At 44.5% G+C, this 22,076-nt stretch overlaps 2 protein-coding genes across 2 annotated transcripts; both read right to left on the bottom strand.

Annotated features, from left to right (window-relative positions):
• Positions 1 to 13,892: 13,892 nt before the first annotated feature.
• Positions 13,893 to 15,116, bottom strand: LOC108161540 (glyoxalase 1-like). The gene has a single exon (XM_017295821.2). It carries the CDS (start codon positions 14,969 to 14,971, stop codon positions 14,105 to 14,107), a length of 867 nt encoding a protein of 288 aa, XP_017151310.1. The 5' UTR covers positions 14,972 to 15,116; the 3' UTR covers positions 13,893 to 14,104.
• A 1,721-nt stretch (positions 15,117 to 16,837) lies between these two features.
• LOC108161529 (calponin homology domain-containing protein DDB_G0272472-like) lies at positions 16,838 to 21,975 on the bottom strand. Its single transcript, XM_033394113.1, has 2 exons — positions 20,695 to 21,975; positions 16,838 to 20,373 (listed from the first exon to the last, which is right to left on the bottom strand). Exons 1-2 carry the CDS (start codon positions 21,865 to 21,867, stop codon positions 16,897 to 16,899), a joined length of 4,650 nt encoding a protein of 1,549 aa, XP_033250004.1. The 5' UTR covers positions 21,868 to 21,975; the 3' UTR covers positions 16,838 to 16,896.
• Positions 21,976 to 22,076: the final 101 nt, after the last annotated feature.

Below are 22,076 nucleotides of genomic sequence, written 5' to 3'. Positions count from 1 at the left end.
CATGGCCAGACGTTGCCGATTGTCGCCGCCTTCTGGTTACGCATGATTCCACCGAATTTGCCTGCGAGGGCGGCACAACACGAAATATTGTTTGCGAGCAGCACAGCACACAATTTTAGCGAACAATTCTTAATTAATTTCTGGATTTTAGGAATTGCAATTTGAATTTTAGTTTGCGGGAAAAGCTGCCAAAAGTGGCTGTGATTCTGCAGAAATGATATAATTAATCTCACATCAGCTTTGAAAGGGTTTCACTATTGGGTTTTCGACTGAAAAATCGAACATATAGACAGATGGCCAGGATATCACAGAGTCTCCGAAACGAATTGCAGCCACTCTAGCTCCTATTCGGAATATTTTAAAGACCAATAGGATGTCAATCAGCAACCTATACTCTTTCATTCGTTTGTCTTTCGATAAAAAGATACCCAGCCTATGTCCCTGTGGCCCTCAGGGGCATCAACCCATTCCCCTACCATCAGAGGACATAATCGAAATGAAATCAAGAATTTTGCCAGCTAAATGCTCAACCTTTTGACTGAAAGCAATTCAAGTTAATTGGTTGGCTTTGAGCTTATCCACTCTATACGAGTATATGTGGGTTATTTCGCAATGATTCTTTGACCATTAAACGGGAATAATGTTTGGCTCTTACCCGAGTGCAGTTGAAATGGCTTGTAATTAAGAATGGCATTTAGTTTCCTGCAGCCGGCAGCTGCAGGCAGCATCCACTCGAGTGCCCGTCACACAATCATAAATATTTAACAAATTACTACTCGCATACTTTTTAAATTTAATTAACATTTTAAATGCGCAAAACTGACTCCGAATGGCAGGCGGCAGGAGGCACACATGGGGGAGGGGGAGAGAGGGAGGGAGCTCAAACAAATAAAGACCGGAGTGTGGGAAAGGGACCCCTGCCAAAGCGACGGGTAAATTTAAATAAAACGTATAAAATACAAAAAGCGTGCACTTTATGACTCCCCCTAGAACCCACTCTCCTTTCTCCACTATCCCTGTGTCCTGTACTACCCACACAACACACGACCAACTTGTATACGGCCATCAAAATGCGATCCAGAGCGGGGGAGCCAGGGAGCCAGGGAGCCCTCACAGCGCCAATTACACGGGGCCCAGTCATAAAAATAAAAAGCAAATAAATACACTTAAAGCAAGGCACGGCCGGAGTCAGTGCCACACTCCAGGCTCCACGCTCCACGCTCCACTCTCAGCTCGGGCAAAGTTCGGTGGCAAAAGCCAAAAATGAAAGGCGGCGACTAGGTGGCCTCACAAACACGCACGGGCTACAGTGGGATATCGAGATGGGGTTTCGGTGGGAGATGAAACTCAGATCGAGGACTCGGAATAAGGAGGGTTTTGTATAGGTTCTACCAACCAGAAAAGGGACGATTCTACGATTAATACCTTTGTAAATCACTCTTTAGAGCAATGCCAAGGAATCAGTTGTGGGAGAGAGAGGATTATGTTAATAGTTCTTTATTCTTCCGTTACGACTTTTCCTTCTCGATGAGCCCTTCAGAATGTTCGAGCGTCGATTTACATCTACTTTTCGGTATTATTCTAGTGTGGCCGTCTATTTATGGATTCTTAATATGCACTAGGGATGCCTTATTGGCTGATAGGGGTTATACTACCGCACAGTTTTCTTTTAATTTTTGATTATAGATCAGTCTCCTCTCTAGAGGCTAGAGGCTAGAGACCTCCCTTATTCAAAAGGCGTGTCTTCTGCCTCTATCACCCATCACTCACCCACTTTTAAGTGCCATCTTCCATCGATTCGACCCACTGTACCTACACTGCGGTTGGTTCGCCGTTTTGCTGCTTGGCGCTGGCATAAATCAAGCTATTTAAATGGACATTTCTCGGAATGAAAAGCGAGGTCCGGTCCGGTCCGCCTCCGCGTCCGCGTCACTCTGGCTGTTGGTTGGCTGTTTTCCTCCAGATGCTGGTGCTGCTGCTGCTGGGATGGTTTCTGCGTGGAGTAATTACAATTACACCTGGACCACAGTTGATGCAAAGGCAAGGACCCCTCCCTCCCTCACTCCCTCTTCCTCCCAGCGCGTGCCATTGCAGTAAATTATAATTACACTCAGTCAAAAGTTGACTTTTATTAAATTTTATTTGTACTGCTTAAAATGTCATTACGCACGAGGGACCAAGGCTAATTGTGTGTGGGATAAGAAAGGTCAGCCACCATCGTAGGCAATATCATTATCATTAGAGAAGGGAAACCACATATCAGGACAAAAAGAGAGACAATGGGAGATGCCATGCCATTTCTGGCTTTGATTTGTTAGCAATTTATTTTGTCATTGTCGTCAGTTTGAGTTGAAATAAACGTTTTCTCCCCCTCTCCATCCAAACAGAAGACAGAAAAAAAACCAGAGACAGTGACTGACGTTTATCACGACATTGGACATTGGGGCACGATTTGTCAGAGCCCCCAAACCAGACCATAGCCGAGCGGAAAATCCAGAATGGTGTCAGCAGCCGACGAACAACCGAAATTCACTTTTTATGTGGCAGACAAAAGCCCGTTGCTTACATGGCCTATGGCCAGGCATTCGGCATTTCCCCGCAAAACTGTGTGTCCATAAATAATCAATCAGCGGAAGAGTGTACGGAAATATATATTTTCAGCTTTTGATGCTGATGATGATGATGGTTTTTGGGTGGAGCTGGAGCTGGGGCTACGGTAGATTAGCGGAATCTGGCGGCATCTGCAAGCGCGTTTATTTTTCATTTCATATTTCTTGGCCAACACCTTCCACCAACAGACAGTGCGTATCATGGCTATATCGGGCATTAAATAAAACACTTGTAACTCAAAAATACATCGTGAGCAACGAGTATAATCGCCTTACAGTCATTGCACGCACTGCACAAGTCAAAATTGTGCTAAAAGTCAGTGTGTCAAATAGTTGACCCAGTCGTAAGACTCTTGCAAATTTTTGCAAAACTTGAATTTGCATAAAGATTTATTTTTCCCATTTTTCTCTCTGCTTTTTAGTGCGCTTGATGGTCAAACACGTTTTTGGCTTGAGCGAGTCGCAGAACAGCAAATAAAATGGGAAGATGGGCAATGCTAATAAATAAATATTAGTGCCAGAAAATAACATTTTAAAGATGTAATAAACATAACAGAGAGGCCTTAAGTTGATAAGCATCTGATGTGCATAGGGAAGTGCGCTGCCGCTCACGTACACGCGTGTAACAGTGATCGATTCCAGTGCCTGCTTCCCACGCACACAAACGCACGTGCCGACCGCTGATCTACAGGCAGTTCTGTAAATGTTAAAACTGTTAGCGTCGCCAGTTCTGTTATCGTTAGCAACATGCAGTTCTTAGCAGAAGGAAGTTCTGTTATCATTAAAATGTTAGCGGAAGCTAGATCTGTAAATGTTAAAGTGTTAACACAAGAGAAGTCTCCTTCTGTTAGGAAAAAAAACCTAATGAGAGGCATCGAAAGCTAAGGCTAATTTCGCATTCAATAAAATTCTTTTTAAAGCAGTGCAAAAGAAAATTCAAATCCCTCTTCAGTTATTTACTTTAAGAACTTTCATTGTCCTTCCTGTTCGTTTACATATTTTCTTTCATAAATAAAAATAATATAAAATAAAACCAACTGACAAATTTCCAAGTCTCTAAGCAATAACAATATAAAACGAAATCCAAATAAATAAAATACTGAAATACGAGCACAAAAGGAAACGAGGGAAAAAGCCCTTGAGGGTGAGGGGGGGCTGGCTGGCTGTGTCATAGAATTTTGCGCTCAACTGTTGACTGACTTCAACTGATTTTCAGCTGTGACATCTTCAGAAAAAGATACTAAATGTTTCGGAAATGGCAATGCATGCCCGGATGCCCGGATGCATTTTGTGTGAGCCACACACACACACACACACAGATACTTGTACGAATATGTGTATGTATGTATGTACGTCGGGTGGTGCCACAGATGGCTTTGGCCTGGCAGCTCGCGCTCATCTCATCAACAGCCAATGCCTTCGACTGCAATTTGGGGCTGCATGACTAAGACAGAGCAAGGGGTGCGAGGGGCAGAGCGGGTTGAGGGGTGTAAAGAACAAGAGAGATAGATACAAGTCGAGTGCACAGTTCAGTGCTCTTCATATTGCCTCTGGGTTCGTGTTGCTGCTTGTGCTGATGTTTTAATACCCTGTACAAGAGGGGTGGTTAGGTCTTAAAGAAGGGCAGACCATTCTTGGTAGTAGAAGGTACTGTAAAGTACACAAATTCCACAGAAGATATTAAATCAAAGCCATTAAACATTATTCTTTCAAGGAGTGCAAATACAGGGTATTCCTTAGTACGAGTATAAGATATCTTTCCTTTTTAGAGCCATACAGCAATTGATCTGGGACAAAAGGGCATACCCTTTTCCGAATATATAACTGAAACGATTTGAAGACTCTGAAAAATACAGGGCATCCCTTAGTCTGGACTCCTCTGCCCTTTCAAGTGTTTCTTTTTGCAATCACAACTGTTTCAGCAATCTAACGATGTCAATGATTTTCTTCCGATTCTCATAGCAAAAAAAAACATTGAATTTTCGGTGTTTCACTTTAATTTGATTTAAATTTTCCTTTTTCCTCGTCCTCTCTGCCTCTCTCTTTCGTGCTGTGTGAATTTTCTTGAAGCTTTATGTGCGATTCGTTTGACTATTATTCAATTTCAGTTTGTGAAAAGTGGCTTAAGGATTTTCCACAAAAATTATCAAGAGCAAATCTGGGGAAATACAATTTAAGCAATTCAATACAATTCCATGCACAATAAATATTCCCTACTGCAAGGCAGCACGTTTCTGGAGTTCAGCTGCCTCGATGCCTGTCGATATTTCACTTGTGTGGGCTTTGTATAGGCTTTTATTACGCATACGCAGCGATGTCTGCACTTGAAAATAGGAAATATTTGCACTGCACAGAAATAGAGGAAGAAGAGCAGAAAAAGAAAAAACTGTCAAAATGCAAGACACAAATAAATAAATGCCAAAATATATTTCTGCAGCTAGTTGTCAGCACAAAACATAAGCAGGAAGGAAATTATGAAACCCAGAAGAAGCGACAGCAAAAAAGGCAGCCCAGCAGCAGCACATCCTGGGGAAAAACTTATATAAATTGTGAGCTCTCGCCGGGTCTTCGGTGGCCGTGAGTGTGCAAATTCCTTTCGGCTTTTGTCTAGCTCCACTCGCATTTTATAATGTGCATATTTTATGGCATGTTTATGTGTTTCCCTAAAACCCAACCAACAAAAAACAACTGCCAGAAAGCGTGCAAGTGCACAAAAAATGCAACAAGTCTGCTGGCGAATACTTTTTTTGGGTTGAGTCTAGAGATGATAGCCGTCTGAGGAAGTGAACACGGTATTTGAATTGTAAATGTTTGTGGGATAAGCAGTTGCTTTCGGGGGATCTCTAAGGATAGAGGGCTTTCAAAGGTGAATCTAATATACTTTGAATGAGGTTCGTTTTATCACCATTTGAAGAGCAGAAATGCGCAGAAGTATGCTCCATTGAGGCACTATTTGATTGCATATGATAACGTTGCCATCTCTAACGTGGCTTTCCGCACTGTCGCTGGCAGAAGCCAAAATAAAATACAACACCCGAAAAGGCCCCAACAATGCACTAAACAAAAAGTTATAACAATCATGGCAATAACTATAATAAGAACAAGGAACGAGGAACAGGGAACAGGAAAGGAAAGAGCAACTCCAACACTTGAGCTTTGGAGTGTCACAGGAAATTTGCATATTTTATTAGCCTGGCAGATGACAAATTTAGACCGGCTTTTGGATTGCACTTCTCCTCTGCCTCTCCACCTCTAGTCGCACATTCATTTCTCTTATTCCATTCCCTGTCAAAGTCATTTGCGGGCGGAAAAAAGATTTTATTAACTAATCTGTCATTTGGCGTGAATGTCCCACGGACGGAATGTTGAAAAGTCACTGGGTCTGGTTCTGGGCTCCTGGGCTCCTGGGATCCGGTTGCCGCACGCAAAGTGCAATTTCCGCCGGAAATGTGAGAGGGCTTCTGTAATCTAATTTTAATGATTTCGCTTTGGCTTCTGCTTCAGCTTTTGCCCTGCACTTTTTCCCCTGATCCACACCCAAAGACGACGTCGAGTACGAGGCCGAGGCCAAGTGGCAGGATTCGATTTGCTGCCTCTTCCGTGATTCGAGGCGGCGCACTGGGTGCCCTGAAAATTTAAGAATTAACCCAATTTCGAGAAGCGCCGAAAAAAATTCAATTATTTGAAAATTTTTCAATGTCTGGATGTGACAAAATGCCAGTTGGGAAAGTTTGTCTTTTCTTTGCGATGGGATAGGTTTGCCCTCTACTTTTCTACCCTCCCTTGCCTCTCGCCACTTCCTTCTATTCTCTTTTCCATTTTCTACTCCTTCTATATTTAGCCTCTCGTGATGGTAATGACGTCAGTGGCCTGTTTTCCTCCAACTTTTCCTCTCAAAGCAAATTAGCCCGGGCTTTGGCATGGGCCTCCCTTCCTCCCAGTCCCCAATGGAAGAGGCTGGGGTGGCTGGGGGCGTGGCAAAGTGCCATTCAAGTTGGCATCTCTGTGTTAAAAGTTAAAAATTAAGCGAGCATCTCAAGACGTAGCAAGGGGCACAGGGGGCACAGGGGGCACAGGGGGCACCATGTTTGTAGCAGTCAAAGAAAATGAAGGCTGATTAATGATTAAGCTGGCTAAGAGGGTGTCTGGCTGGGCGTGGCAAGTTCGGAAAACTCTCCATGTGTATGTGTGTGCACTTGTGTGTGTGTGTGTGGACTAATTAAACTAATTAAATGTGTGAAACTCACGGCATTATTCTCCAAATGTTCGCCAGATGCGGGCAAATGAGATTTTCTAAAACTTTTTTCATGGCGCTTAAAAGGGACTTGTCGCAAAATGTCCCAGGTGAAAGGATCAGCATAAATACTGTAAGGTATAAATAAAAAGAACATTTCGGATTTTAGGCCGTCAAATTAAATGCGAGGAGACCGCATGTAAAATACGATCCCTGTGTAGGTATATCCTTTCTTTTTAGAGGTTTCTAAGGGCTCTTTATACCTAAAAACTATTCGAATTTTGGGTTGCTTTATCTTAAGACATATCTGCTCTATCGAAACCAATCAAAAATCCTATGAAAGGTCGTACAATTCTCTTTTAATCCATACATTTGTGGGGATATCGGCGCTGTAGGTGCCGACCAAAAAATTATAAATGTCCACAAAGTCACCAAGTCGCGGTTTTTTAATTTAAAAAAAAGATTTTTGGGGTATATGGTGAATTCTAAGTATAAGGAAATTATCATATTATCTAGGCCTACAACTTACATTTTTCTCCCATGACTGTCGCACAGTGTAACAGGATTTTAGTACATTTTTGGATAGAAGCCAGAATTCTGAAAATATATAAACTTTGATTAGCAATGGCTGGAGAAATCATAAACAATTATTTATAGAACCAATATCCCCTCAAATGACAATTTTCCAATTGAATAAATTCACGGGTCCTCTCTCGCTATCTTTTGTTTTTGTTGCATCATTTATTCGTCATTTATTTTCATAATGACTTATCCATCAATAAAATATCCTATTTGCCGAAGGATTCAACGTTGCATGCAAATTGCATACAAATTTGAGGCATGTTTTTGGGGTCCAAGCAATGTCCAGCGAGCGATCAAATTTATGCACAGACAGGCGCAAAACAATCGAAACAAAACTTAAATCCCCAGGGACTAATTAACAATAATTTGTTTGGTTTTGGTGCGGGAGCAGGAGACTAGAGAAATTCTGCGAAATTGTATGCATTTTCTCCACTTTCTCCCCGGGCTATAATTTAGGTCTACTCGAGTGAGAGGGCAGGGGGCAGCCACAGCAGTTGCCACTGCTGCAGTTGGCACTAATGAGTTTTACCATATTCACGTATTGTTTGCTCTGGTCGTTTCTGGTCGTCACCTCGTCTCACCTCACCCTTCATTGAATGCCAAATTTTCAGCACTGAAAATGCCGAAAAATGTTTTTCTCTAATTACAAAATATCGCACACAAGGCCAAAGCGGCAATTGATGTTGATTAGGAGCGGGGCTCTGCTCTGGACTGTGTTGCGGTTGTCGGTTGATCCCTGATGTTTAGTCAATGCAGCTCTAACATGGGTCCTGGGACGGTCTATTGTGGCCGTGGTCCTGTTATATTGCCTCCATGGAGTGCCCCCCTCTACCACTGCCTCAACCTCTTCAATTATTTGCCACTGTTTGGTTGCATTTACCTTTTATTAATTTTTTATTTATTTAGTTTTGTTATTTCGCCCTTACTCCATTATGCGTTTCGGCAACAAAACAGAAAATATATCGTGTCGAAGGGAGCTCCAGGAGCTGTGAATAGCTGCTAGAAGATTACTCTTTCCTGGTCTAAGGAAATCTGAAATTTCTAATCGATTGTTTTCAATCAAAGCTGCAATGATCTATCTATACTATAATGCCAGCTCCAAGGTTTTCCCTTAATAATCTCATTTGTATCTTTCCCCATAAATTCCGTATAATTCTGCCTAAATCAAAGACCAATCTTTAATGGCATCAACACCTTACTTCAATGCATATATATTTCCTCCTAAGATAAACCTCCATTCCCAATCATCATGCCCCAAATCCTCAAGAGAATTAACTCTCAAAAAATAGAAAAAATGAAACGAAATTCCAGAAAAAAACTTCAATTTCGATTTGCTGCTTTGTGAGGCGCCACTCACTCGATCAAATTCGCAAAGTGCAATGGGGGCCCAATTGAATAGGCGATGTGGCAGCCACTCCATTTCTCTATCTCTCTCTCTATCAAACACTGTCCGTTTCTCTCCCACACACATACCTATTAAGTTCTATTGGAGCCCCTGTAAGAGCACGAGTATATATGTGCCAACATTTCATCTGTTTACAAAGTCTATTTGTGTTTTTCAATCACAACCTCACCTGGTCCTGGTCCTGGTCCTGGCCCTGGCCCTAGACCTGGACCTGTTCCTCGTCCTGGCTGCCATTCCAGTTGGCCAAACACAGAATGCAACAGAGAAAGAAATCAGAAAAAAGAAAGAAGCGAAAAACCAATGATTTTTCTAATAAAGAAATTGAACGTTGGACGCGCAATATTTCTAATAGACTTAAACCAAGGAGGAGCGACAGCAGAGTCCCTCGATTGGAAAATGTTCAAAGGATATGAGGTGTCAACTGATGAAGATGTTATCTCAGCTCTCTCTCTCTCTTTTTCTCTTTCTCTCTATCTATGTGGCCCTCGTCTTGTCGATTACTTTTTGTCTGTTTGCTCTTTGGCGCTGGCTGTCAGTGTTGTAAAGTGCAAATTAGAAGTAGCCGGCAAAGATGTTCGAGATTGATTGTTGAAGGAAAGGAATGCTTCAGAGTGCACTAGAGTTTGTAGCAGTTCTCTGGTGGTATTTGTCTTCAATCACAGGGGGATTCAATCCTGGAAGTGACTGGGAATTCCTTCAAGGAAATTTTTAGCCATCTCCGAGTTTGGTATGGTTTTTTTTGGGATAATTGCACACCATTCACTAAACAGGATCATGAATCCTTCGCATTAGCCGCGTGAAAACCGAACAAAGAAGTCCAACAAAGGAAAGGAATCCCGTCATTTGTAGCAATCAGCAAAACAATAAAACATTACCTGGTTGATGCTGAAAAGGCCTGGAATCGAATGGAATGAAGCGTAACGGAACAGGGAAGAATGGAACGGAACGGAAGGGCGTTTTTCATGCCGGATGTGGTTCCTCCCCGCATCTGTCAGCGGGCTGCTTAGCGCTCTAATGCGATTATTAAGTGGCGTGTAAAATTCATTATTCGAGCTCCCAAAAACCCGCTTCCCGCTGCGCGTGTCCCGGAGTTCATTGGCCATGCTCCCTCCCATCCCTCTACCGCTGCCATTCGCTCGGTAATGCATTACGCGTACTCAATATCCTGCCTGGGACCCGTCCTGAAACGCGGCCGGTGACTGTGGCGCAATAAATTAGGAACGCAAATAAATCATCCATTTTAATGTGACAGTTCCGACAAACGTAGCTTCGATGGTGTGCCCACAGACTTGGGTGGGGTCTGGTCCTGGCCTGGTCCTGGTGCTGGTCCTGGTTCTGGTCCTGGTACTCCACTTGACTGCAGTTCGTTGGGGATGAGCGCGTGCTTTGGCCATTGATCGGTGGAAAATCGACAGATGGTTTAAGAATGAAGAATAGTTTGACTAAGATTTATGGCTCTCCTTGTACGGAAAGGTAAGCAGTGGCCCCTGTAGGCCCCTGTAGGCCCCTATCACGCACGCATCTCTAAGGGCCTCCATTTTTGCTTCGATAAAGCAACAAAGCGTTGGGCCTCCTCCCCCTGGAGATTCTCCCCAATATTTTGTGGGTTCATTTGCAGTCGTGGGGCTGCGTGGGACATCCATTGTTTGCTCATTGTTTGACTGGCATTTTCCCGTCTCCCATCGCCCATCCTCCCATCTCCATCTGTTGTCTCCACTAAGTACTCGCCCAACTGCGGTACTTAATATTTTTGAATTGCTGCGTGTACGGGCTGTTTGTGTGTCTGGAAGTGCCAGCATAATGCCACACAGTAAGAAATTCGAGAGGCAAGCAATTTGCTCGACAAAATGCGAGTTGACCAGCGGGGCGTATGATTAATGTGAGCTGATTCGAGTTAGGTGATATGGCAACGCTGAACAGCGCTGAAATGAGTGCGAAATCTTTGTTCATTTCTAAAATTAAACCAAAATGATGGTACAATATTTCCGCTTCAAATGCAGCGAACATCCTCAGTGGAAATGGTGGAGGTTACACCCACCAAGCCGTATAAATCCATCCAAATTCAGATACAAAACACCCGCACATCCCCACTACCATGCAGAGCAAACATTTGCCAGTTCCAGGGAACTGTGTAATGAACATTTATGAGGCAATTTCCTTAGAAGGAGAACAGGAACGACAGACAGTTGACAAACCCAAGAGGGACGCCCCCCCCCCAACACCGTCAGTCCCCCTCCAAACTATCCCTCCTTCTGGGCGGACAACTTTTTCTGCTCCACTTATGCCCAAACTAATTAAGTGCAGGAAAAAGTTGCCATTTCCTTCCCGTTTACAACTGCCACGCAGCGTGGCACTGCCACTGGGATGCTGCTGCTGGTCTTTGTCTTCTCCGAAATAGTAGCTAAATTCAGCTCTGGTAAAGCTTGTCCTTGTCCTGCTCTGTGTCAGTGATGCACAGATGATAGCAGCCCATGCGATTGGGAATTGCATGTGACTAAGGGGTAGCAAAGGGTATTTAGTGGGAATATTCTGGAGAATATATCTCTGTTCCTTCCATAAAAAAGTTGAATGCCATTTAATAATCACTGTTATCAGAAAGTCATAGTTTTCATTTGGCCTCGTCACAGTATACGTTTATTATAAACCCGCCGGCTCTGGTAGTATGACAAGCTGTAAAATTTTTAGACACTTCGCATTGGGAGCGAGTGCACAGACTTCAGAGGGGCGAACGAGTCTGGAGCCTGCTTAGCCATTGCAGTTCACGGGGCATTCTTCTTATTCCTATTCCTCTTCGGAGTCTCCATCTTTTCCGCTGGCATCGTTTCTCCAAATATTAAACAGTCGCTCGCTCCAGTCTTCGTGCTGATAGCCCATTCGAGCGTCATAATAACGAAGATAAATGTTGCAAAAGTTTGCTTACAACACGCCCCAGGACTGGAGCAAGGCCCGAACACAGAACAGGACCAGGGAACCAGGCATCCAGGATCCAGTACCAATTTCGCCTGCAGCTGCGATTTCCAGTTGCATTGTGTTGCATACTTTTCGGCTGCTCTGTCCCTAGCGAATCTTTTGTGAGACACACACAAAAAGATAGAGATGGAGATGGAGATGGAGAGAGATAGCTGCTTAGAAACAAAAGTTGGAGAGATTTTTCGAGCAGGAACTTTACAGATGTACTACTCGTATATTGCCGGGCATTGTACCAATGGGAATCCTTTGGCTAAAAGGAACAACTTTATGGCAGTTAGATATTTACGACTATAAAGTGGAGCAAATGGGCAGTGGCTTTTATTCATGATACAGGGTATGGTGACATTTTAAAGAACAATTAATGGGATAGCATAATTTTTAGTTAAACCTCGCACGAGAAATACATTTACTTAATTAAAGAAATAATAACCTATGTACGGCAATATTACGAGCAGGGTCAACATTTAGGCAAGAGCTAAAAATATTTAAAAATATATATATATTGGTTGGTGCACAGTTTGGTACGCAAATCGCAAACAAATGATGATATGATCCTTAGACACAAGGAGCAGCAAGGATGATCCCATCCCTAAAAATACGACGAGCAACGAGGAGCGCATCCCAAAAAGAAAGCGACGGAAGTCGAGAAAACCACGACGGGAAGGCGAGAATTTATTAAAATAAATAAATATTTTTTTTGTATTTAAATTAAATAAATTTATATCAATATTTGATGCACCTATAATTCCCAACTGGTTCTAGCCGCTGCCGCCTTAAATAAAAATTCCAGTGAAAGCAGAACAGCTATCTTTTGTGCGGAAACACTATCGTAACCACCAACACCCGCCCCAAGGACGTGATGTTTTCAAGGACCTTAATCCTTATAAGTTATATATTTAAATTTACTTGGTAATGATTATATTTCAATTTTTGTTTTCCGCCGATAATCATTAGTGTTGTGTAATTTGATAAAACTTGGACTTAATCATTATTCTTGACAAAAAAAAATAAAACTCAAAAATAATGATTATCTATGATTTTTATTTTTTTCGCTCAAAATAAAACTCAACATGAATTTACGGCTTCTGTGTTAGAATGTTGGCCAATATTATTGCATATCCTTGTTAGCGGACGATGGGATGAACCGGGCCAAGAGTGTAATATTCTAATGCCATACCATACCTACCATATATTACAGACTAAAGTACAACATTTGAGGGAAAACACTTTCCTTTTGTACAATTTCCTCTCTCCGTGCAAATAATCCAAGTGTAAATACTATAATTTCCGTGTTTTTTTTCCCTGTGTTCGGTAATTAGTAGCCTTAAATTTCAATCAAATTCAATTTTGGCCTTCCCTTGAAACTTTTTCCCACACTTTCCCGCCATTCTTCGAACATCGACAAAAACAAAGTCCCCAACTAATTTGAACGCCGCGGAAAAATGTTGACACGGCATGGCCTGGAATCGCAGTGAAGTAGAAACTAATACAGCCTCTTTTTTTTGGTTCGCATGAACTTTTTTACGCCGTGGCGTTTAATGAGAACCGACGCGGCAGGAACAAGAAGGGCTGCTCCAGCAGCAACTGAAGCCATCGACGACGACGACGACGACGACAGTTTACACTGATGCTCGTTAGTTCTACGCCAAAAAGTTTGCCCTTGCCCTCCAGTTTCGACCAGCTGCAATTCACCAAATTTTACTCCGCCCATGGGGAGTGTGAGTGGGGTGGGGTGGGGTGGAGTGGGGAGGGGCCCAGAAAAGGGCTATCAGGACTGGAGCAGTTCTGTTGGATTTGTTGTCCTGCCATGTCCATGTCGGACTCGTTCTCGTTCACTTGATTTATGTCCGATGCGTCTGGCAAATGTTTTGGGACAACTCCCTCAAATGCTCCTCCTCCTCCGACTGTCGTCCCCCATGGATGCAAGCAACCTCGCTCTTGGCTTTAATTAAAAAACTAAAATAGATGAGTGGATGGGTAATTTGTCTAGATTGCAGCTCTCTCAGCAGCAATTTGATTACTTACAAGCAATAAATTATGGCAGCAAAACAAATGAGCAAAAAAAATTAAGAGTCCTTGAAGAGCCAACTAATCAAGTTAAAATAATACAGAGGGGAATTTATTTGAAAGGAAAATGAGAGTGTACATGTCGGATCCTTATGTTCCTGCCGGCCTGTGTGTGCTGTGTAGGTTTTTAATACAATATTTATCGGAAATATCCGATTTCCACGATATAAATTTCTAGTTGGGCCATCAAACAAATGAAAAATCTTGTGGAAAACTCCCACAAAACTCAGAGAGGCTTCACTTCGACTGGAAGGGATCCTTCGCAAGGTACTTTTCCAGTCGCTGATCGCCATCGGGCTCCTCCTGGGAGAGCTGCGAGAATCCCTCCTCGTCCACGAAGCAGATCTCGTGACCGTCAGGATCGGCCAAGATAAGCACTGTCACGGCGGGCTTGCCGGGCGTTTCCAGAGTGATTGGGGACTTCAGGACCGTGCCGCCGGCTGCCACGACTGCTTCGTGCAGCGGTTGTTGCGTTGCCGCGGGAACAGCGAAGGCGATCCTTCCGTATGCCTTGGCCCGGTTGATGGGATCCGGAGTCTGGGTGAGCTCCAGCGACGCTTGCTTGACGTCATAGGTCAGCCACACGGACTGCTTGTTCTCCGCCAGTGGCTGCATCCGGAGCACCTGCTCCCAGTACTGCCGCGAGGCCGCAAGATTGGTCACGCGCAGCTCCACCGACTGCACGGGATCGGCGTCGGCTTCCGTAGCTGCCTGGTCGATCACATGGAACTTGTACCCGTCGGGCGAGGTGAGTAGATGGCCCCCATCCGTCTTTTCAATGGGGTACGAGTGCTGGGCGGCGCGTGGCAATATCTCAGTAGAGTGAATGGTTACTCCGCCGAAATCATTACCCATTTCGTAGCTGGTCACGCCGTAGTTGTAGGTGAGCTCGATCACGAAATGGGAACTCTCCGGACCGTAGCCCACCATGGTCTTGCTCCACCGATTGTCGTAAGGTCCATTGCATTCGGCTTCGCAACCTTCTTTGAATTCCTCGTGACGCAAAACCTTCATTCCCAGGATCTGGCGAAAGAAGAAGGCGTTCTTGGCCCGGTCTCCAATCTTGAGCACATAGTGCAGGGCGCGTCCCGATAGTACTGCCATTATTAAAAATTGAGTTGAGTTTTGAGAAATTTACAAAATTTACAAAATTTAGAAATTTACAAATGAAAAATTTTCGGCTCTGGTTTTTTTTGTTTTACGACTGGAAGTAGATTTCGATGAGGTTTGAGCAAGAGAATGAGTGGGGAGGGAGACAGCAAGCTCAGAGAAAACCTAATGTGTTGCATTGGAAACGGATCTGAATTCTAATAGAAAATATCTTACCCTGCCCTGCAATAAAAGTCTACTACCGATTTTTTATTTCCTCATTTAAAGCTTTAGTTTCATCGTTCATTCTGAATTCAGAGCTGTATATACAATGACTTGCATTTAAAATCCCTTTAGACTATCCACATAAATTACCGTTCAGACTTTTGATGCTTTTGGTAATTTTCCCACAATTAATCAAAGTCGTTCTAAGCTCCAACCTATCATAATGGGACATGTATTAGTTTACACCAACAAAAGCACAGCCCCAGCTCAGGGCACAGGGCACGATACACAATCAGTGACTGGGCTACAGCGAGAAGATAGAGAAGCTTCCTTCCACTCCCCTGTTCTTAGCTTTTCGATTTCACTCTTACATTCATTCTGGTTCAAGCCCTGAGAATAGGTTGTTGTGATCCATCGTCCCAACTTAATAATCCAACCCGTATTACAACACTATAAAAAAAGAACTCACTTCCCTCGTGCGGCAATCCCGACCAACTCGCTTTTGTAGCTTACGAGCGAGTGCTCGCTTCCAAACGAGTAAAATATCGAGACCACCGCGACGACCTAACATTTTTTATATAATAGACAGTAATTATAATAAATGGATTTAAATCAAAAAACTAATCTAAATAAAGGGTTAGTTTTTGTACAGCTCTCTAAACATTATTCAATAAGAAGCAACTTAAAGAAGAATTATATTTAGTCTTCCTGCTTATAAATAAACCCAACCAGACACGTTGATGGCACATTTTTGTGCCACGTTGTTTGGGGCTGCTACGGCACACACTCGCCCAGATGGACGCATAAAGTAGCTCCATAAAAATAACTCTCAGATGCTTTCAATGAGAATGGTGGCCGGAGGGGAAAACCTTGCATGCTTCGCATGCCACACATGACGCAGAGCACCGAACCCACACACACACACAAAAGGAAGTCGAGTCAGGCAACCAAAAGGTTAAAGGAGGAAACTGGCGCTGGCTTAAGAAAATAGCTCATACGCAGCGTGTGCCGCATGCCCCGCATGCCCCGCATGCCACAAATGCTCGGGCACCCAAGGGGCGAGCGAGCTGCCACTGCAAGACAGAGGTGGATAAAGGAAGTCAGTCAGCAGAGATGCAGCGCACATACAGGGCTCCCATATAGGACTTCCTGTGGCAGCTGCCATGACTGAGCACTGTCAGTGTGTGTGTGTGTGTGTGTGTGCTCGTGTACTTAGTTCTCGATTTATGTATTAAATGATATTTATCGACTATGTATTTTTATTATCATTGAAATTCAAGAAGAACAACTTTGATGCGAGTAATTCCAGTCATTGTTTCAACCACTGCAGTGCAGTGCAGTTGCACTGTGGGAAAAGGAAATCTGGTGACATTAGTATGCACTGCCCGTTTACAATTTGGCATAATTATAGGGGAGACATGTTTGAAAAAACAACAGCATTGCTCAAAGCTGCAAGTCACAAGGATACGCCCACGACTTGGAGGCCTCATAGCATTGGAGAGCATTGTTCCTGAGCTAAAAGCGTCTCGTAGAACATTCAGGTAAGGAACAAATACTTAAGGAAATCCAGAACAATTCAAGATTTATAGGAATCGTTCGTCATCACATTATTGGGCACATTTTGCGGGCTTTGCTACGAGAAAAATAGTCAACAACTTAGGAAAATTCGTATATATTTCAAAACAAATAATCATCATGTATCGTCATGTTTCACCTCAAGGGGTACAATTGAGTTGAATTAGCGTCTCCTCGGGGTACTTCATCGCATAGAGCATTTCACCAATTATATGGTAGAGAGGTGCAGCATCAACGGCGTTTAGGGCCATCTTTAGACATTTGGTAATGATTGGGGGAACGTTGGTCAGCTCAAAGACATCATCGATTAATTTCAAGCGACGCTCCACTCCCGGAATGGCTTCTCTAATCCGCAGCAGTGGCTCGGATGCCATGGAGATGGAGGTAACATAGTCTCGACGGTCCTCAAAAACATAGCACTCAATTTGGAAACGTAGAGGTTCCGCTTCTTCGGTGGATGAGGACCTCGAACGGTAGAGAATCTTTCTGGCGTACATCTTCAAATCAATCAATTCGGCGAACTGGAAGAAGAATAGCAGGTGATCGACCAAGGGATTGGCAGTGCTGTTGATAGCATTCACTAGATTGACAAATTTTGAAAAGGCTCGATTTGTGTTCAGTTTGCTTAACTTTCCCTTAAGGTGAAGGCAGGCTGCAGGAGAGAACTCGGCAGGAATCTTTACTGGCTTATACAGGCGACAAAACGATGTTGATGATATTTGGAAGATTGAATTGGGGCATTCGATGCCGGGGAACAGCGTCGGTACATGACCCACCGAGTCAACCAGATTTACCGGCGATATCAATGTCACAACTTCAGTCTTATCTGGCTCTGCGCGGGTCTCTGCTTTGGGGGCACTGTATGGGGTCCGGCATGTGGTGGTTCCCAATCTCTTGCGCGCCAGCTCGGAGACATTTCGGTGCACCGTTCTATCCACCGCATTTTTAAGTAGAACGCTCTGCTCCTGCAGTGACTGTCGTTTGATAGCTGATAGACGCGGAGACTCGGAGATTCGCATAGTTTGTTCACGCTCCTCACGGCCGTCTTCTGCTCTGTTCTTAGTAACCTCATTGGCTTTGGGCTTGCGCAGAACAGAGGTACGCATAAATGGTAGACGACGCGGAGACTCTGGAAAAAGTTTTGGAATCCGCTCCTGTGTTGAGCAACTGTCTACGTCGCGAGCTTCATCAGTTTTGCATTGACTCAGAGGAGACTGTTGTTTGGAACTGCCCTCGTCTCGTTTCTTTTCGAGTTCATCAGTTTTGGTTTGGCGCATAGCAGAGTTACGTATAGATGAAAGACGACGCGGAGACTCGGGCCAAGTTTGTTGAGTCACCTCCTGTTTTGGTCGGTCGTCCTCTGCGCTCTTCCTCGATGCCGCATAAGCTTTGAGTGTGCGCGGAGCAGTGCTCCGCATAAATGGTAGACGACGCGGAGACTCTAACAATATTTGTATACTCTTCTCTTGCTTTGATCGCGATTCCTCGACTTGTTTTTTTGGATCATCTTCAGCTACTCGCTTGTGCAGAAGGGAATTGCGAATCGGAGGGAAGACTAGCGCTCGTTGGTTCTGTTTCTGTGGCTTGCTTTTGTCCTCTTTTTGTTTCTTTTTGATTTTGGTGTGCCGCATAGGTAAGCTGCGTGCAGAGGGAAGTCGACGCGGAGACTTGGACAAAGGTTTTGGAATCTGCTCCTCTGTTAGCCCACTGTCTTCTTCTGGATTCCTCTGACCTTCATTAGTTTGACGTTGGCTCAGAGCAGACTGTTGTTTGCATCTTTCCTCTTCTCGTTCCTCATCAAGTTCATCTGTTACGGTTCGGCGCATGGCAGAGTTACGTATAGATGATAGACGACGCGGAGACTCGGGCCAAGTTTGTTGAGTCACCTCCTGTTTTGGTCGGTCGTCCTCTGCGCTCTTCCTCGAAGCCGTATAAGCTTTGAGTTTGCGCGGAGCAGTGCTCCGCATAAATGGTAGACGACGCGGAGACTCTAACAATATTTGTATACTCTTCTCTTGCTTTGATCGCGATTCCTCGACTTGTTTTTTTGGATCATCTTCAGCTACTCGCTTGTGCAGAAGGGAATTGCGAATCGGAGGGAAGACTAGCGCTCGTTGGTTCTGTTCCTGTGGCTTGCTTTTGTCCTCTTTTTGTTTCTTTTTGATTTTGGTGTGCCGCATAGGTAAGCTGCGTGCAGAGGGAAGTCGACGCGGAGACTTGGACAAAGGTTTTGGAATCTGCTCCTCTGTTAGCCCACTGTCTTCTTCTGGATTCCTCTGACCTTCATTAGTTTGACGTTGGCTCAGAGCAGACTGTTGTTTGCATCTTTCCTCTTCTCGTTCCTCATCAAGTTCATCTGTTACGGTTCGGCGCATGGCAGAGTTACGTATAGATGATAGACGACGCGGAGACTCGGGCCAAGTTTGTTGAGTTACCTCCTGTTTTGGTCGGTCGTCCTCTGCGCTCTTCCTCGAAGCCGCATAAGCTTTGAGTTTGCGCAGAGCAGTGCTACGCATAAATGGTAGACGACGCGGAAATTCGAGCATAGTCGGTAGACTCTTCTCTTGTTTGTTTGGGGCAGCTTCTTGAGCTACTCGCTTGCGTAGATCGAAATTGCGAGTGGGAGAGAAGGCTAGAACTCGTTGGTTCCGTTCCTGTTGCTTGCGCCTATCTTCTTCTCGTTTCTTTCCGAGTGCATCTGTTTTGCCTTGAGCCAAAGCAGTGTTGCGTATATGTGGAAGTCTACGCGGAGACTTGGGCAACGGTTGTGGAATCCGCTCCTTTTTTAAGCTGCTGTTTTCTTCTGGATTCCTCTTGGCTTCATCATTTTTAAGCTGGGGCCATGCTTGATGACTCTCCCCCTGTACGTTGCCACAGTCCTCGTCTTGTTTGTTTGGGTCATCTTCTTCAGCTACTCGCTTGTGCAGAACGGAATTGCGAGTCGGAGAGAAGACTAGCTCTCGTTGGTTCTGCTCCTGTGGCTTGCGATGGTACTCTTTTCGTTTCTTTTGGAGCTCACCTGTTTTGTCTTCAGCCGAAGCACTGTTGCGTGTTGGTGGAAGTCGACGCGGAGACTCAGGCAAAGGTTGCGGAATCTGCTCCTCTTTTAAGCTGCTGTTTTCTTCTGGATTCCTCTTGGCTTCATCATTTTTAACCCGGGGCCATGCTTGTTGACTCTCCTCCTGTACTTTGCCCCAGTCCTCGTCTTGTTTGTTTGGGTCATCTTCTTCAGCTACTCGCTCTTGCAGAACGGAGTTGCGAGTCGGAGAGAAGACTAGCTCTCGTTGGTTCTGCTCCTGTGGCTTGCGATGGTGCTCTTTTCGTTTCTTTTGGAGCTCACCTGTTTTGTCTTCAGCCGAAGCACTGTTGCGTGTTGGTGGAAGTCGACGCGGAGACTCAGGCAAAGGTTGCGGAATATGCTCCTCTTTTAAGCTGCTGTTTTCTTCTGGATTCCTCTGGGCTTCATCATTTTTAAGCTGGGGCCATGCTTGATGACTCTCCCCCTGTACGTTGCCACAGTCCTCGTCTTGTTTGTTTGGGTCATCTTCTTCAGCTACTCGCTTGTGCAGAACGGAATCGCGAGTCGGAGAGAAGACTAGCTCTCGTTGGTTCTGCTCCTGTGGCTTGCGATGGTGCTCTTTTCGTTTCTTTTGGAGCTCATCTGTTTTGTCTTCAGCCGAAGCACTGTTGCGTGTAGGTGGAAGTCCACGCGGAGACTCGGGCAAAGGTTGCGGAATCTGCTCCTCTTTTAAGCTGCTGTTTTCCTCTGGATTCCTCTGGGCTTCATCATTTTTAAGCTGGGGCCAAGCTTGATAACTCTCCTCCTGTACGTTGCCCCAGTCCTCGTCTTGTTTGTTTGGGTCATTTTCTTTAGCTACTCGCTTGTGCAGAACGGAATTGCGAGTCGGAGAGAAGACTAGCTCTCGTTGGTTCTGCTCCTGTGGCTTGCGATGATGCTCTTTTCGTTTCTTTTTGTGTTTGATTTGGCGCATAGAATAGTTTCGGATAGATGGAAGTCGACGCGGAGACTCGGGCATGGTTTTTCGAATCCTCTTCTGTGACGAACGCTCATCTTCCTTTTTGTCCTTAGGAAACTCATTAGTTATGGGTTTGCAGAGAGATGTAGATGTAAAACGACGCGGAGACTCGCGTAATGTTTGTTGACTGTCCCCCTGAGCATCGTCAGTTCCGGAAATAGCTGTTTGGCTATTATACGCTGATCCCGGTGTCAAAAGCGGACTGGTGTGAACGCTTTTTTTTCTTTCAGATAGACTTTTGACAGGTTCTGCCACTGACTCCCTGTATGAGCGCTGACGAATTTTCCGGGCTAGTAGGCGGAGTTGGGATTGTCTCTCCTTTATGATGAGTCTCGACTGCAGAGCCTTCTTCTGCTCCTTTTTATCCTGAGACTTCAAAAACAGGAACCTTTCTTCCAACGTTCTGCTGTTAATAGTTTTGTTTGATTGATCCTTGAAGTCCCCCATTATATATTGGTCGTCACCCTTATCGTTTAGGAAGAAACTTTTGGACTTATGGGAAATGCATAGCGGTTTGCCCTGGTGCAATAAATGCCGCGGAATCTGCGACGGATCCTGGGCTAAATCGAAGATCTGCTTCTTGATCAGGCTATTGCTAGCTGCGTCCTGCAGGGTGAGGGGCAGTGAGCAGTAGGCCACCGAATAGTTGTCCAGACTGCGATGGCTTTCGAGCAAATCCGCCTCTTCTATGGTCAGCTTCGCCGAGCCCAAATGTTTATGGCTTCTAGAGCTATATATGTGGATCCTATGGCAATCGCACTTCGACGAGGGACATATAAGTAGCAGAACTGTGCTTAGATCTCGACGTCTAGACAGTGACTTCAATGTCAGAGCTATAAAAGTCCGCGAACTCACCTTCCTCTTCCAAGGCTTCAGTTTCTTTTTTGAAACCGCGAAGGGACTTTGCGACGACATGATCGTCACTTTACGTTGGACAAACTCAAATGTCTGCCTGTCATCAATCCGCGGTAAAGGTTCAAAGGAGCTGCGGCTGACTCTCTGATTAACAGCTTTGCCGGGAGTCTCCGAAACATTGGCATTGTCCTTGTTAAGCTCCTTGTTTGTCACAGTCATAATGGGTAATACACAAATTTTGAAACTTTATTAATGTGTTTAGTATATTTATAAGAGTAAAACTATAACTGAGCTCGAGTAAAGATGATGTATGAATGAGCAATTGACAGCATTGTCGGGGCCTACCCGTTCGACAGAGCCGCTAGTTTCCTGGGAAACGGTTATGAACAGGCTGTGAAACGGTAATGTGATGCCAAATTAATCGAAAC

Source organism: Drosophila miranda, chromosome 4, assembly GCF_003369915.1.
Source record: "Drosophila miranda strain MSH22 chromosome 4, D.miranda_PacBio2.1, whole genome shotgun sequence".
NCBI classification, from domain to species: domain Eukaryota; kingdom Metazoa; phylum Arthropoda; class Insecta; order Diptera; family Drosophilidae; genus Drosophila; species Drosophila miranda.
This window is presented reverse-complemented; position numbering and strand designations above follow the sequence as displayed.

Excerpts from the sequence above, each read along its gene's own strand:
- LOC108161540 (XM_017295821.2), bottom strand. The coding sequence starts at position 14,971 with ATGGCAGTACTATCGGGACGCGCCCTGCACTATGTGCTCAAGATTGGA.
- LOC108161529 (XM_033394113.1), bottom strand. The coding sequence starts at position 21,867 with ATGACTGTGACAAACAAGGAGCTTAACAAGGACAATGCCAATGTTTCG. Across the intron at positions 20,374-20,694 it reads AGCATCATCGCAAGCCACAG|GAGCAGAACCAACGAGAGCT; the intron begins GAGCAGAACCAA and ends CGCAAGCCACAG.